The sequence below is a fragment of the Magallana gigas genome, chromosome 4 (assembly GCF_963853765.1).
Source record: "Magallana gigas chromosome 4, xbMagGiga1.1, whole genome shotgun sequence".
NCBI classification, from domain to species: Eukaryota; Metazoa; Mollusca; class Bivalvia; order Ostreida; family Ostreidae; genus Magallana; species Magallana gigas.
Window position 1 is genome coordinate 47,895,536 of NC_088856.1, and position 17,829 is coordinate 47,913,364.

The 17,829-nt window shown below is 33.0% G+C and overlaps 1 protein-coding gene across 1 annotated transcript; it reads left to right on the forward strand.

The window, feature by feature from the left end:
• Positions 1-1,792: 1,792 nt before the first annotated feature.
• Positions 1,793-14,363, forward strand: LOC105342197 (HAUS augmin-like complex subunit 7). The gene is made up of 10 exons (XM_066082653.1): positions 1,793-1,892; positions 2,374-2,480; positions 3,111-3,187; positions 7,064-7,125; positions 7,406-7,524; positions 8,374-8,544; positions 9,314-9,413; positions 9,891-10,100; positions 11,839-11,941; positions 13,954-14,363. Exons 1-10 carry the CDS (start codon positions 1,827-1,829, stop codon positions 14,076-14,078), a joined length of 1,140 nt encoding a protein of 379 aa, XP_065938725.1. The 5' UTR covers positions 1,793-1,826; the 3' UTR covers positions 14,079-14,363.
• The last annotated feature ends 3,466 nt before the right edge of the window (positions 14,364-17,829 follow it).

Consider the following 17,829-nt stretch of genomic DNA (forward strand, 5'->3'; position numbering starts at 1 on the left):
TATTTAAAAGACCTGACTTGTCAAGTGCAGACAGGAAAATTTGTCTGAAAGGTATGCATTCCTGAGCCCTAAAGAATATAGACATGCGTTTAGAATAAGTTTACATTCGAACATATTTTTTTTCATTGATAAAAACAGCAATTTTTGAATATGATCCCACTGAAAAAAAAAAACCTCTCGAATTCATCTTTGTAAATTTAATTTGCATCATAAAGGAAACATTTTATAAGTATGTGCGGCCATCTTATACATTTGAGGATAAGAATGTAAACTTTTCTTGACCTGGCTTGTTTCTGCCCGAAACTGGCCAAAAATGTTGTTCAAAGATACAAAAACAATAAATATGAAGTCCTACATGTCATTTTGTTTGAAAAGAAATGTTTACATTCTTTTTCTCAAATGTGTAAGATGGCCGCACATCCCCCTTAAGAAATGTTTACATTTTTCTTCTCAAATATAAAAGATGGCTGCACATCCCCCTTCAAGGGGCTTGGTCCCGATTTTAGTCAAAAAAATACTTTTCCGATTTCAAGGTTTACAATGCTTCAGTAGGGCATTTTTAAAAGGCAGTTATAAGCGAGTTGAAGAGCTTACAATTCTTTGCTATGTTGATAAACCTTTTGTTTAAATTTTGAATGTTGAAGTGAAAATTTCAGTTTTAGACCTAAATTAATTAAAATAATGTGTAAAACGTTACAAACGGTTTGTTTATGCTTTAAATGAATAAGAAATTAAGGTAGACAAATCATGCAGCTTGAAAAAGATTTTTTACTGGTATATTGAACTTATATACGTAAACAAAAGCAGAGCACGGGCCTTGTTTACATGACAAAGAATGGTGAGCCCTGCATGTATCTTGCTTATAACCTTATGACTGACTCTCAAATTTCATTTGATCATTAGAAATGCATTCCTAGAGCATTGTAAATAATAAAAATAGAAAAATAGAATTTGACCAAAATCGTGACTATGCCCTTTCAAGTGGAGTAAAAATGAAGGTATGAATGTGAAATATATATAGTCGAGTAAAATAAGTACATGCATATTAAATTCGATACTCGATGTATATATATGTGGTAAAATTCATATATACATATGTATAACACTATGGAAAGCTATAGAGAGAGAAAATCATGCATTTGGCGATTTACCATGAAACTCGGCGTAAAATTGGATAAAATGAAGTTTAAACATGGGATTCACTCCGAGTAAATTAAACTAGAAAAACTGACGGTGTACATTTGAGTAAAAGATCATTAAAATTTTGAAAAATAAGCTGCGAAAAAAGGGTACATTATTTGAAACTCAACTTAAAATGAAATAAAATGAATGCTAAACAGTATGTTAAGCCGTTGGAATCTCGAAATTACTTTGGGTAAAACTAGTAAATTAAACTTAAAACTCGGCGAAAAATGGAGTGAAAACATTTTAAGTTGCCAATAGTGGTTACATTACATTTGAAACTTGACGTTAAATGGGATAAAATGAACTTTAGAAATGCGATATCTAATTAAATTGAGTAACGTGAATAGATAAAACTTGAAGCTCAATGTAAAATAAAAATCAATTAATTTAACACGAAACTCGAAAGTAATTCGAGTTTAGTTTGAAACTCGACGTACCGTGGGATAAAATAAACATATATGGAATATAAGTCGAGTAACAGAAGCTGATCAAATAGTATGTTAAACTAGTTGAGTGATATTTTAAAAGATTAAAATGATAATAGATATAAACAGATAAAATCGGTAAAATCACATAAAATGTATTTTTTTAATATCGGGATCGACATTCTCAGATATTGTTAGAAAAAAAATGTAAACAATATGGCGCTCAGTTCAAAAAATGTGAAACAGAAAAACTTATTATCATCATTCAGAGAAAGATTAGATGTAATGTATATTTAAATTATGTCTTTCTGATTTAAAAAGTACATGCATAACTAATTTGATGAAGAAAATATAGAATTCAAATCGTTGAACATGTCTAATGATATAATTGAGACGGGGACCTCTGCAGGGACGTAACGTTATATATATTTATATATAGTATATACGTCCCTGATGGAGAGATCCAAACCTTTGCAAGAACTTCAAATGAAGAAGGGGTTTGTCGCCATCTTTTTGTCTCAAAATGCAAAAAAATGTTAAATTTCAAATGACAAAGCCACAAAAAAACTTTGGATAAAAATACAAAAGCTAACTTGAGAAGTGGGTGTTGGTTCAGGGACATAACTTACCTAAAAGTTAAACATGCTTCACCCAGCTTGGCCTCGGCTTTGTTTCTTATTGTCTGTTTCTTTGTCGTTTGAAACAGCAGTATCTCATACAGTAATATCAATTGATGCTTATATGTACCTAAAATTTTCTACAGAAACTAGGATGCCCTTACACAGAGGGAGTAGACGATTCATGGATCATAGAAATGATCTACAAGCCAGGAGAACCGAGGATTAAATTGCTTCAGTGGCTCTTTTCAAAGTTAGTGACCAAAGTTTCACAATATCATCAATAAATTCATTATATGAGCAAGTTATCATTTAAATGTACTTGGATCGGTTGAATTAATTTTTCCGTAATTCTATTTAATTAACAAAGCTATTTATATGAAATGTATTCACTATTATTTTATTGGGGGGGGGGGGGGAATCCTTAAATTAAACTCATTTATATGTGAAAGAATGTTTTACATTAAAAATAAATACAGCATTATTTGAACCACATTGCACAAGTTTACCAATATTACTCTATTTTTCACGCAAAATTGATCAGACATTTGAGACAACAATAAACTTATTTTTTTAGAACCATCACATTCATCTAAAAAATAGTAAATATCCCGGCTAGTTGTTTTGTCAGTGTCTTGATGATTGAATTTGTTAGTTCTTATCTTAATTTTCATATCTAAGTCAACTACCAAAAAATTTTTCTTCCCTTGTCCAGAACCTGCTATTTGTCTGTTCCAAACTCAAAATGAAGTCAATAGACATTTTTAATGAACGCAGTAAAATTTCATTGCATGCATGTGCTTTCATAATTTTTAATGGCCATAGTTCCCTCAAAATGGAGGGAAATCTATTGTTCATTATTAAAATTGTTCTTGTTTTTCAGGTTTGACTCAAAACTTCATGAATACATCGAGCCAAGGTTTGCAACTGCAGAATCAAAACTAGACTCCAGAGTTCAAAGTAATTAATTTGTGTTTTGCATTTCCAAAAACAATTACATATCATAATAAATAAGTAGAATCATAAGTTTATATAGAATATTGGACCTGTTCCATATGGCAAGGACAAAAAAAACAAGATATTTTCAAAATTTGGCATTAAACAAATATTGTGAAAGCATACATAATAAAATAATAATGTTGTTACCCTGAAATCTTCTGAAGTTTTGATCTTTTGAAGTGAGCAAAGTATTTCTCTTTAAGGAGATTGGATTAAACCCCTCTACAATAAGGTTCAGTGATAACTAAACTTATATGGTGTCTTGAACAATAATTTCCTACCTTTTCTGAGATGTTTAGCATGATTCATTACTTGTTCAAAAATTAAAGGTCTGCTACACAAGGGGGTTAATTACAAGTATGTATTTTATTGCATTGTACATTTTTTAGCTCACCGAGACGATGTCAGGGGGAGCTTATGCTATACCCTCAGCGTCGGCGTCGGTGTCGGACCTGGTTAAAGTTTTTGTTGCAGGTCCTGTATCTAAGCTATTACTTGTTCTATCTTCACCAAACTTGCATGGATGATGCATCTGGACCTACTTATGGACTTGAAAGACTTGGATGCTGAATCTGAGTCCTAAATTTCAGATGCTGGAGGAGGCTAAGTTTGTTGGACCAGGTTAAAGTTTTTGTTGCAGGTGCCCTTTGATAGCAATATCTAAGTTACTGCAGGTCCGTACTTCACCAAACTTGCATGGATGGTGTGTCTTATGATACTGATGCACCAGACAGGCTTAAAAGTTGAATCTGAGCTATAGGTTTCGGATGCTGGAGGAGGTTAAGGTTTTTGGAGCAGGTTAAAGTTTTTGTTGCAGGTGCCCTTTGATGATTATATCTTAGATACTACTTATCCTAACTTCACCAGACTTCCATGGATGGTGCATCTTATGATACTGCTGCACCAGACAGGCTTGAATGCTGGATCTGAGCCATAGGTTTCGGATGCTGGAGGAGGTTATGGTTTTTAGAGCTGGTTAAACTTTTTGAAACAGGTGCCCTCTGATGATTATATCTTAGTTATTACTTGTCCTAACTTCACCAGACTTCCATGTATCGTGCGTCTTATGATACTGATGCACCTGACAGGCTTGAATGCTGAGTCTGACCCATAGGTTTCAGATGCTGGATATGGTTAAGTTTTTTGGAACAGGTCACATGTTTAATAGATAATAGTACTATTTCAAACTTGCATAGTTGATTAAACTGTAATATGAATGAATCACACAGGAAGCTTCAGATGCAGAGCTTGATCTCCATTATCAAGGATGCTAAAAAGAGTATCTTAGTTATTACAGGTCCTAACTTCACCAAACTTGAATGGATGGTGTGTCTTTTAATACAGATGCATCTGACAGGCATGGATGTTGAATCTGAGCCATAGGTTGCGGATGCTGGAGCAGGTTAAGGTTTTAATTGCTAGTGCCCTCTGATGATGATATCTTAGTTATTACTGGTCTGAACTTCACCAAACTTGCATGGAGATGCGTCTTATGTATACTGATGCACCTGACAGGCTTGAATGCTGAATCTGAGCCATAGGTTTCGGATGCTGGATGAGGTTTAGTTTTTTTGGAACAGGTCACATGTTTTATAGATAATAGCTTGCATAGTTGATTTAACTATGTTATAAATGAAACGCAGAGGTTGCTTCAGATGCAGAGCCTGATCTCCATTATCAAGGATGCTAAAGAAATTTCCTACCTCACTCAAACCTGCTCGAAAGATAGATGTGTTTGTTGATAAATGATATAACATGATTCCTATGATATAGTATTGTATAGTATGAAACACTATTGTTTAATATGATACAATATGATATCATATGTAATATTATAAAAAGTAATAAGATATGATATGATATTGTATCAATTTTTTTGATATTTTATGTTATGATATTGTATCATGATATTGTTATGTAAAGCATTGTATATTATGATACAATATGGTATAATATTGTATTGTATTATTAATTTATTATTTTATCACATGATACTATTACATAAGATATTGCAAAATATAATATTGTATCCTATGATACAATATTGTATATTTTATAATATTGTATCATACGATATTGTATAATAAAATTATATGATATTAGTTTCTGTAATATAGAATTATATCACATGAAATTGTATAATATGATACTGTAATATTATATAATATCGTATCATACGATATTGTATAATATGATATTGGTTTATAATATCATTAATATGATGTATTATCACATCACATGAACTTGTATTGTATGATACTGTAAAATATATTATTGTATCATATGATACAATATGTATAATATAATATTGTATTATATAATATTTTACTTTATCACGTAATAATTTAATTCTGGTTGTAACACGCTATCTGATTGGTTGAAAATTTTAGTTTATATCGTATAAAGAATGTTGCCTACGTCATAATAAGACTAACGTCAAAAACGTATCAATCCGCCTGACGTTACGTTTGAATTTTGTACAATTTGATGTCATTTCATAGATCAAATGACTGTTTTTATCAACAATTGACAGCCAAAAAATTAAATTATAAGGAATGAATTCAATATTTATTAATTTTATACGATATAAAATGGTTTGGAACAGTTTACGCTTTTTCATAAACCGCTTCGCGGTTTATAAAGCGTAAACTGCCCCAAACCATTTTATATCGTATAAAACAAATAAATATTGAATTCATTCCTTAAGTATTGTTTCATTTGATATGATACAATGTTTTCTCGCATTATCACCGGTGTGAGATCGGTTTGTCCGGTGTGAGACAGCAGTGTGAGATTTTTCTGTCTTACACTGTGTATTACTACGCCGTTTTAAAACGTAAACAAACGTTGTCTGCTGTAGGGAAATGCAAAATGGTGCATTGAGATTATCCATTAAGTAATTGTGTTGCTTTATAAATTACAATTTATCTATTTTTAATTTAAAAAACTGTCGTATGCTCTCATTTTGACTTGCACTATTTGAAGCACGTGGAGGGATAAACTGAAAGTAATCTTTTGAACGTCATAACAGAAAGTTGTCAAACATCATTTTTTAAGGTAATATAATGCGAGAAAAATAATCATTCATTATATACTCGTGTGGGATAGTGAAATTTCACCTCGGGGCCAAGATTCACGGTCTAGGACTCGGCAAAGCCTCGTCCTAGACTGTGAATCTTGTCCCCTCGGTGGAATTTCACTATCCCACACTCGTAATAATGAATGATTCTATTAGTATCAAATTATATTGTATCATATGATACAATATCATATTATGTATCAAAAATGATACAGTATCATACAATATCAAACTATATTATACAATATAATATCATATGTTTTAATGATGTATTATGTAATATGGTATTGTAATATAATACTATATTGTTTTATATATTATGATATTGTATTATTTGATCAAATACAATAACGTATAACACAATACAATGTCATATCATACGTTACAATATCATATCTCATCATTGTTTATTATGATAAACTATTGTATTATATGATATATGTTGTAAATATGATAGGATGCAATATTTGATTTTATATTATTGTAATGATTAACATATGAACATAAGATTATCATACAATTTTTTAACAGATGATATACGATATTGTGTCAAAACAGATTCCATGAATATCCAAGATCATAAAGTATGATTTTAATTTAATATGATAAAGGTGGTCTCATAAGGTGAAGTCTCATAAGGGTGATGTCTCGTCTTGGTGAGCTTTGTAATCTGTGATTACTTATGTTTAACATTTGAATTTATCAAAACCAATGAATGCATATTTCTCAACATTCAACATACTGATTTACATTGACAGGGTTGTTGTTTGTGACATCCACGCTTGGTCTGTGTAGATACGATGATGTCGATCTGATTAGGGTAAGCTTGTTCACGTTTGTAATCATTGTTTTAGATATTTTCTTTAATGAGGCATAACATCCTGTGTTCAATTGAGAATTTTTTTTTTACATTTTTTTTTGGGGGGGGGGGGGGGGGGGGGGGGGGCTTTTCCAAGGAGAGAAATAAATAGGTTAAAGAGTTGGTTTGCATGTCATGTGGTGACAAGATTGTTGTCATGATCATCACAGAATTTACTTGCTCAGGAAAAATAATTAGCTTTCAGTACTTTTATATAAAAATACTGTTTTGGCTTACACAGGGGGTCACTGGGGGCAGTAGGCAGGACGCCTTCATGGACAAGCTGATTGACCTTGTATGTATCAAGGATGCGGCCGATGACCCTGACAACAAGGCCATGAGAAACCCTGGTGTAATCAGGTAGTGTAGCCAATGAAAACAGCAATAGCATAGATAATGCTCCTCTTGTTGATTATATAGGTGTATATGTATGCTGTGAAATCATTGAATTTTGTGGGGGCCAATTTTCGTGGATTGTGGGTTTTTTGCTTATTTGTGGGTATGTAATTTCGTGGATGCGTCGGTTTTCTGTTTCAGTAAGAAAGATAACTCTTTCTAAATTTGTTTTCATTGCATGAGGATGTAAATTCGTGAGGGAGGGCTACCAACAAATAATTACCACAAAAATTGAGCCACCACAAATTCTAATGATTCCGCAGTATGTGTTTGTATTGGGGGGGGGGGGTTAGAGAGGGGAGTAATGTGAACTTTTTATATTCATTTAGTATGTATTCATTTGTTACCTTTAGTTATTTACATAGGTATTATTCATCATTATCTATTTAGAGAGAGAGAGAGACTCACTAAAAACTACCCATATAGTCTATATAGTCTGACATCTGTATGATTGTTTTTCACTGGACCCTTTAGATAGTTTTTCTTTGAAAATTTGTAAGGGCGCTTTGAAAAATTTGTTAGGACATTCTGGAATTAATTGATATATTCAATTATTATTATTCTTGTAGAAACTGCAACTATACATGTATGTTTTTGAAAGATTATTTCAACATGTTATGTACTGTATGTTTCCAATCAATTGATTATCACACAATGGCATGTTTCACTATTTCATTTTATGTTTTTAAGCAAGTTTATATGATTTAAATGGGGAACTATTTTATGCATTTTCATGTACCAACTTTTTCAAGCAATTTAGTATTATTATAGAGACAATATGAAGCATTTGTTTCCTGCACCAATCTTTTACAGCGAGTCCATGGCGTTAGAAGACCAGTTTCACCATGATTCACATTTAATGAGGTCGCTACTACATCAAGAGAAGGTGGACTCTGTTCTGAATCCCCGCCTCTCCCTCCTCCCCCCAGACTTACAGAGGCAGTACGAAGTAGCCATGGTCGAACGAGGGGTGGATAAAGACAGGTAATGTAATTTGGCCCGGAGTTTACTCAGTGTTTTAGGTAATATAATGTGGCCTGGAGTTGACACAGTATTACCGCGGTATTCCTTCAAGCATTCAAGTAAATACAATAAGTTCTAACCTAAGATCTTTGGTTTGAAATGAATAGGCCTGGGGGGCTATCCTTTCAGATCATTTACCGGTACATTGAAAGTTTGTACAATATTGAAAAAGTTATTGTTACACACTTAACCAGGATTTTAGTATGATCATTCATTAATGAATAAAGAAAACTGAACAGACATAGCAAGGCCACATGTTTTTAGTATTATTGGTAATGATAAAAAAACACCTATTGACTAATTTCCCTTCACGTTCTCAGCCCATGGGCCTTATTAACTGTCTCCAATTTAAATCAATGGAATATCAGTGTCTCAAATGTTACAAAATCAAATTTGTAATAAAACTGCACTTACCATAAATAACAATTAAAAAAAAAAAATTATCCTCATTATCAAGTGCTGTTTTGTAACCAGTTACTGTTACCATCATTTCAACCAAGTTACAGTTTTACCGATTTGAAATTTCTACCTCTATGAATTTATATTCTGTTTAGAAAATTTTACAAATACCGGTACTTAGTAACTTCTTTTACTAGTATGTACTTATGGATTTGTTTTCATTTATAAAATGTACATGTGTGTAATCAATCAAAAGAATTTGTGAACATGCTTTTATTAATAAATACTATTATTACATTTAAATATTTATTAAGTTTTTTCTTTTGTTTAGGCCTCCAAAGCAAGATTTGCATAGTTTAATGGAGTTGGCTGAGAAACTTTCACAAGACCTTCAAAGACAACAGGAAATTCTGAGAGAAGTCAACAAAAGTGTAAGCTTCTCAGTGCATATTACTTTATTTATCCCCATGCACCTCCAATATAACAAATTTAATTGTCATTGCTTTGAGATGGGAGATAACAATGAAAGATGATCTTATACCTGCTGCTTTCTTTTTAAATGCTTTGAATTTTTTTTTTTAAAGAACTTGTTTTATGCTATTTTAACCCTTTGGAAAACGAGGGCTCTCTATAAACCTAATGGGTATTCCACCCTTCTTCCTTAAAGTGAAATTAATTACATGTTTCTGTAAATATTATTGATCTGCATGTTTTAATATTAAAAAAAAAAAAAATCTGGTTTCACACATGAATTTAGTACCAAACAGCATTGCAACCTATCAATTTTACCCATGAAATAATTGATCAATTTTGTAGTTAACTTACTGTGATTTTGTATAATTTAAGTTCAATCTTCTCCGACATTGAAATATCATTTCTTTAACTCTTAGCATAATTTTTCATTGCAGTTCACATATGAGACACCTGATTCATCTCGAGGCGAGATTGCAAGCAAGACAATGAGTCTGGTGCTCTCTGAGTTATCTCAGCTTGTGGTTGGGTTTACGTACTGCTACGAGAATGAGATGAGTCACTGGTGCAACAAGACCCCTCCCATTCTGAACGAGTTGGGTCCCGCCTTCAAGAGAGTGTACAATCTGCTTCAAACTTTTATCAAGGTAAATGACGTTAAATTTATTGAAAAATTGCAGTGTGAAAACACCAAAATTGAACTGATTTAGAAAAAAATTGTTAAGTTAATCATCTCCAAACCATAATTTTGGCGCATAAGGCTGGTGCATACACATTTCTCTTGTGGGATTTAGCTGTCCATTGCAAGTTATTCCCTAAGCCGATACTCATTGTAGCTGTGTGGACTGAGACAATGTACCTGGTAAAAAAAGCGCTTTGTCTGAGGACAGAACACATTAAGTGACCAAAGTAGGGCTCAAACCAGCAACCTTTGGATTACTGGCCTTAATTACACAAAACATGTTATCTATTACAGCTGAGCCAAGTGCTCCAAACTAAAAAAGTTTATGAGAATTTAAAAATAAAACAAGGAAAAACAATTTCATATTCAAATATATTTTGTCTTCAAATGCAGACCATGTATAAGGATATTCTGTTTAAATGTTTTTTATTTACACAAAGCCATAACTCAGGCCAAAATAAAATTAGTGTTTGTTTGGAAGTGCCTCCCCCCTCATTAAAATACCCCCCGCTGATAAAAAAAAATTCCCTCCCTCCTGGGTCTAGAAAATTCCAAACAAACATTTTTTTAAGGATGGCCTTATCAAATGGCCAAAATTTTAAGTGAGTGTATTGAAGAGGAACAATGTCCTTCATATGATGCATCCTGTTTCATTGTCATTTGATCAGCTCGAGATAATGTCATGTGGTTTTTAGATAAGTATAAGGTCAAAGACCTTGTTATGTATTGACAAATTTTGAACACACCGTTATAAATGTGCATTCACTTTAAGGATCCACCTTTTAAATTTCTTATACTAGTATGTAAAAACCAGAATCATTGCAAATAATAAATCATACTAATAAAACAACATGTAATTAATTATTTTCATCAGTTAAACCATCTATAGATAATTTTTGTTACCAAGATAATGACATGACCATAATTTCTTTTTCTTAAAATATTTTTTGTTTTGTTTATTTAAAATAACTTTTGTATTAAGTTAAAGATTTGGAAGTATATATAGAAATACTGTAGAAGCACATATTTTCTTTGGGTCAAAATTTTCGTTGTTTTTAAACCAAATAAAATTTTGTTGGCACTTTATTTCCTCATATCGCAATCTCTAAAATTTATCGCGTATAAACTCTGTATTTATTAATCTTTGGGTTAGAAATCCGTCATGGATATAATTTCGCTGACCGTTATGCCAACGAAAATATTGAAATTAAATCCTCAATGAATATTTCTGCTTATGCAGAACATTATAACCATGATAACAAAATACAAATGATATTTTGATACTAAATTAATTTGCAGAGGGTCATTGTTTGTTTACAGATAATGATGTGGATTTGAAGTCTTTTTTTTGGGGGGGGGGGGGGGATACTGTCCACAACAAAATTTTGTAATCTCAAATGAAGGTGTCCAAGTAGAGTAGTGGACAATGCACTAGCTTCTCACCACTGCGACCCGAGTTCGATCGACAGTGGTTGTATGTGATAGGGTATGGCGGTAGCTCGCTTAGACACGTGGGTTCTCTCTGGGTACTTCAGCTTCTTCCCACACCAATGACCCCCTCACGCTAACATTCGTGCCAACGAGAGATATTAATATAAGCTGTAGAACTTGTTAATCAATTGTTGTAAAATAAATAAAGTTCAGGTTTTTTTTTCTCAAATGAAGTGTTTGAATATTGATGATTATACTCCTTACATTTGTAGCTGTTGACAGATTTTGAGTCCATTAGGGAATCCTACACACACTTGAGCAGGGACACCAAGCAAAAAATAAAGGAATCTACCTCAGTGAAGAAATCTAGTCTGGGTATGTCAAGTTTTATTTTTTCAAGTCATCCCCTGAAGTTTTACGTATGCAGCTGTGTGTTTACTTCTCAAAGTTTTTAACTGGGTTTTCCAACGGAAAAATCTGGTTAATAAAATGCCGGGCGGATGGGTGGGCGGCTGCCAAAATGGTACCCTCATTGTACAGATAACTCCTCCTACAGTTTTCAAGATAGGAAGTTGTTCTTTTGCAGATCAATTGTACATATATCATCAGAAGTGTGCATATTGCTAGGATTTTGATTTCTGATAATTAATGAAAAAAATTACCAGCTTTTGAACAGTCATTTTTTAGCAAAATATTGCATATGGGTTACTCCATTTCACTGGATACGGTAGGTAGTGTGTATCGATTCAGGGTTGACATGGATTATTGATAGTTCACATAAAAGAAAACGGTTTGCTGTCACATTAACAGCTTTTCACTTGTTTATTATTTTTTTTAACAATGTTTCATCCAATTCCCAGGAGGATTTTTTTTAAAGATGACACAAGTCCATCTTTACAACGTGCTTTGTGATTATGTTACACCAACTCGACAATTGTGTGGAGTTCCGTATTCACAAAGCTTTGACGTTGTGAAGATGACACAAGTCAAGTTTCCCAAATTTGAGTTTTTTACTATTTCATTTTGAGGGATTTTATTTATATTGATCCAATAGATTTGCCTATTTGAAGTGTAATGCTATTTTACAAATTTAACACAACCCTGTAGGCTATATTTAAAAATAGTTTTCAATTGTCTCCTCAAGATTTAAAGAGTGTTTTCTTTCCTTCTTAGTTTCCACTTTCCTGTTGCTATTGTTTTCACAAAATCTTAGAAATCTATAATTTTAGAATGACTTCTCACCCATTATAATTGTCAATTTGTCAGACAAACCCATACAGCACTTTCCACTCAACATATCAGCTAAAGAAAACTCAATTTAATGACTTCAGACTCCAAGTTAACATATTAACATCAGTTTTGTTAACTATCTTAAGACGAATGGTACATGTACTTTCAATTTTATTTTATATCCACTAGTAAGTCACAGTTTTGCAACTGATTGCTGTAGAGATGCATTATTATGCCCCCCCCCCCCCCCCCCCCCCTTTGATGATATTGCTTTGCTGCTGTCAGTCCACCAACTTCCGTTCATTTTTTTGCGCAGAGGTTGCACAGACTGAAATGAAATTTGGTATCCGTATACAGTTTTAACGAAAGAATGTCTAAGTCAAATTCGATTTTGGGTACCATCAAGAAATTTTTGACAGTCATGAACAGTGGACTTTCGAAAATTCCAATTTTTTGCAGTTTCCATTCATTTTCTTTGCAAAGGTCTAGATGGGATGGGGACATAAGTGTTTCACAAACATCTCGTTTGTTTTAGTCGTCAGGTTCCAAGATTTTAATGTTGTTTTTATTACTGGATCAAGGAACTACAGAATCATAAATTTTGATAATTAGCCATTTTGGCTAATGTTGTTTTCTAATCAGTTTCTTAAAACAATAGAGAAAAAAAAACCATAGATATTTTAACAGGAACAAGTCTGAAAATTGGTCAGGAAAACCCCTTCTCAACACATATTAGTTATGCATCTACTTTCTCCTGCCAATACAATAATCTATTTTAAAGCAGGATACTGGGAAAACCATTATCTTTAAATTATCTCTGGATTGTAACTGCACAATAATGATTTCTTTTCAATTGACAATCTCTGTGCACCATGCATGAACAATATAGATACACTTTTACACCAGCCCTCATGTTTGAAATTATCTAAATCACATCTTGAATTTTTGTTATACTCCGGTACTCCCTATGAACAAATCAAACCACAAGAAAAAGGTCACTTTTTATTGCATTTTATTCATTTTCATCAAGCATTCCATGAATTCAGTTTCCTCAATCTCCGACTACCTACCTTGTGACCTGAAATAAATCAGTCAAGCAAATTTTTAAAAATATGAAAATTTAAATAATTTTTCTCATTTTATCTGTTTTGAAATAGGGGCAGTGGGACAAGCGATGCTGGAAAGTTTCCAGGAATGCGTGAGCGTGCTTGATGAATCGGTTCATCGCAAGGCAGCGAATTCCAGCCATTCCATCCTCGAGGTGTCCAGACTTGCTAAGTGACAGCATTAGCCATTATGTTGTCAGCTTGTAGTTTGAAGTTGAAATGGGGGAAGAGTCCAGGAGCTTGGGATTTTCATCCAGATCAGCCTTTGAAGTGTGGGGCTTTAAAATGAGAGGGTACTTTGTTTAGCCTCATACACCAGTAAATGACACAAGACATTTGGTTGTTATCAATACAGCATAATAAAGTTGTGATTTTAAGCCAAGAAACACCAACAGATTATTTGATAAACCTGATGAATATTATGAAGTATTATGATCATTGATAAAATATAACAAAGTCTTGATGAATTGTGTTGTTTCTTGAAAATTTCCACTGTATAATCGAGACACTACCAGTGCATACGTAGAAAAAGCTATTTATAGACGCATTCATGATTTACTTTCATGACTGATTATGGTAATCTGTTTAACCAATGGCAAGATAACTTCCTTGTACACCCCAAATATGCTTATCAGTTATTCAACCTTGAATAGTTACTAGTATGTCAAATCTCTCTACCTATTCATGTACACGATAGATACGTCGGATAAAATTGCACATTTCTAACAGCCACACACATTAAATCAAGTAGTTACTGCAAGATCTGGCAGAAGTCATTTTAATTATCTCCAACTTTGAATGTACTGAGATATCATTATCTTGTTTTGCACGCAGCAATATCCATGCTGTGGATATACTTGCACAGATAAATTGATGAATATGATCAATGATAAAAGCGATTATCATAGTGAATGGCTGACATGGTCTACAAAGCAGAGCAAGTCCTAGAACTTACAAGTGAAGGGACCCTACACAAGTCTCAAATACCAATTCCCTTTAAAGGTTTGACGGACTCTACATGTAGTATGACTGACACAGTATTAATTGCAGAGGTCCCTATACTTGCAAGTTTCAGGACCATGCCCGTACTAGTATAAAGCAAGACCATTTACCTTTCATATTCTGAAGGATTGTACTGCACCCTTCAGGGGGCCCCTATTGGCCACCTTTGTACAGTGTTTTTCTTAGCTGGATAGCTTGTCATCTGACTGAAAAATAAAAACTTGTAGGCATTAGAAGGGAATACACAAAAGTACATGGTTAAAATGGTTTTTAATATATATATCAACTTCAGATTTTGTAAAAAGGTACATCATTCCGACTAAAACAATGGTTTTGTTTTAAAAATGTAAAATGTTACAATTCTTATTCAGTTCGGTGAATGTTAATTGTCATAATTTAACCAGCTATAGACAGTTCTTAAGTAAATGTTTAGCTACAAGATACAGCAATTAATTTTCTTTTCAATTGTTCATTTTCTCTTTGCAAACTCAGATTTTCCTTTTTTAGTTGACTTATCACTCCCTTTGTTCTATGGCGTCTGCTCCTGACTCCATTTCGGGGGATTTCTCCAACTCTTTTTCCAATAGTTCTGCTTTGGATTCCATCGCACAAATGGAAGAAATCAATTCGGATTTGCTTAGGCGCGATATTTCATCACACTGAATAGAATGGTATGCTTCTTCGAAGTCTTTCTCCATAAAAGCCTTCGTATCCTGATCAGCACTATTTATAGAATCGTTGATATCATCCATCTGGAATAACAATGAATCGTCTGCTATCTCTGGCGCAGGTGGATCAACAATGGACGTATCAGAGTCGTCGGAATACTGCAGCCGCTGGCCCCAAGGGTCGGGGGATTCAAAACCAAGATACTCGCAGCTATACGTACAGTGATCGTCCATCAGAAACTGGGTAGAATTATGTGGGGCTTTTGGACTGTATTTGGGTCTCAAAACAGCTTGGCGCTTTTTCACGCCCCCGCGATTTCTCCGCATGCGGATCTTCTTTAATGGAGAAACACCCTCCTCTGAGTCGCCATCATAAGCTTGATAGGGTGATAATCGTTCGCACTTTAAACAGTTTTCAAGATCACCGTTGGAATCACTAACCTCATTATTGTCACGAACATTCCTATTCTTCTTCTTGCCCCGCCTTGTCTTTTTCCATCGAACGAAATTTACTTCTTCTAGAAAATCCATCCTTTCTTTCTCTGAATATTTCTCGTTCATTAATTTTTGGTTGTTGTTCTGTAGATGAATAGTGTTCAGTTCCATAAGCATTTCAGAAATGTACAAATTTGTTTTCTGTGGTATACAATACGTCCTACTCAAACCACGAGTTACTAGGAAATACGTTGCACGACCGTTGCCAACTCCTTTTATGGATTCAGCCCACGTGACTAATTCGTCGTAAAAACGAATATCACGTCACAGCATGAAATCCCTTCGTTGATCATCGTCAGTAAAACGTTTTCAACCCTCGATCCCGATCTAAATTATACTCGGAAAGAAGGTATTTTGATGAACACATAAATGATTTATTTTGTAGCTGCTATATTATGAGATCGTTTCAGTACAATACAATCATATGCGATCTTTAAATTTATTTCTGTAGTTCAATTTTTCGTTAGTTCGACGAATCACTATGTTGAACTTGCAAGCATGAGATCAATTAATTAAGTTTTCAAATGGATTTAATTATGAAAATAAATCATTAAATCACATTCATACACAAAACCCCTGATACTGGGTAATTGGAAATGGTCAGAGTAGAAATTGTTTGTACATTTGGTTTTGGTCTGCATATGTTTGGGGTGGGACAGTTAGTTACAAATTGATATTTTTATGTGCCTATCCATGAAAAAAAGTTATTACCAAAAAGTAAGAAAACATATTTTAATGAAGTTATATTGTGTATATCCTAAAAAACTAGTAATAAGAAAAGAATTTTTTTATAGTGTTCATACAGCAGATCTAGAAATCAATAAAAACAAATTAAAATATACCGGTATATTATAATTCAACATCATGTTATAATAACAAAAATTTAAAACAAAAAAGTTTAATTTTTTTTTAAAAAGACCACCAGTTGGATTTGAACCCAAAACACTGAATGTATGTATTCCCTAAATCCAGGACGAAACCATTGAGCCACGGAGACTTGTCAATATATGCTCTATAAAGTACTGTTTGAAACAACACTGTCATAGCAATGGACTTTGTTTTTTATCCTTCAAAAAATAATTTGAAAAAGTACATAATTAGTCGTCTCTGGGTCATCTCTCCATCTTTTTTTAAAAAGCGACATTTTTAATGTTGAAATACGTTACCTTTACACGTTTCAAATTTGTGGAGAGAAGACCCAGAGACAACAAAATCATTTTAAAACAGTTGTAAATAAGTAGGATTTTGCATGAATTGCATCGTGTTGCTATATTTAGACCCATATTATAATAAAACCTTTTGCATTTCAAATATTTTTCCACTCATTCCACATCCAACAGAAACCAAATAACGGTTATAATTCGAAAAATATTCAAAATTAATTGATAAAATTTTCACTCTTCTTGTGCGCCCAGATTCCTGCCAAATCTACATCTTAAGCGCCCACATTCTTTATCCTAACACTATCCATAGAATAAATCAATTAAAAATGAAAAAGAAAAATAACTTGGAAAAACACCTATATAAAAAAAGGCACATATAGGCCTAAAACATCATGCTAATGTGAAAATATACAACAGAATGACAGTGGATGCATGCTTTTAATATTTTTATTTTTATTTACATTTTGCAGATACGTACGTAGTTATATAATTACATGTCACCATTAAACATTCTAGCTGCCATCTCTGAAATTTTCATTAAAAATTCATTAATTTTACGAATACATTAATAGAAATATAAATGACTTAAGAAATATTTT

Coding starts and splice junctions, on each gene's coding strand:
- LOC105342197 (XM_066082653.1), top strand. CDS start 1,827: ATGGCGCTCAGTTCAAAAAATGTGAAACAGAAAAACTTATTATCATCA. Junction 1,893..2,373: donor CATTCAGAGAAAGATTAGAT/GTAATGTATATT, acceptor AATTTTCTACAG/AAACTAGGATGCCCTTACAC. Junction 9,414..9,890: donor TGAGAGAAGTCAACAAAAGT/GTAAGCTTCTCA, acceptor TTTTCATTGCAG/TTCACATATGAGACACCTGA.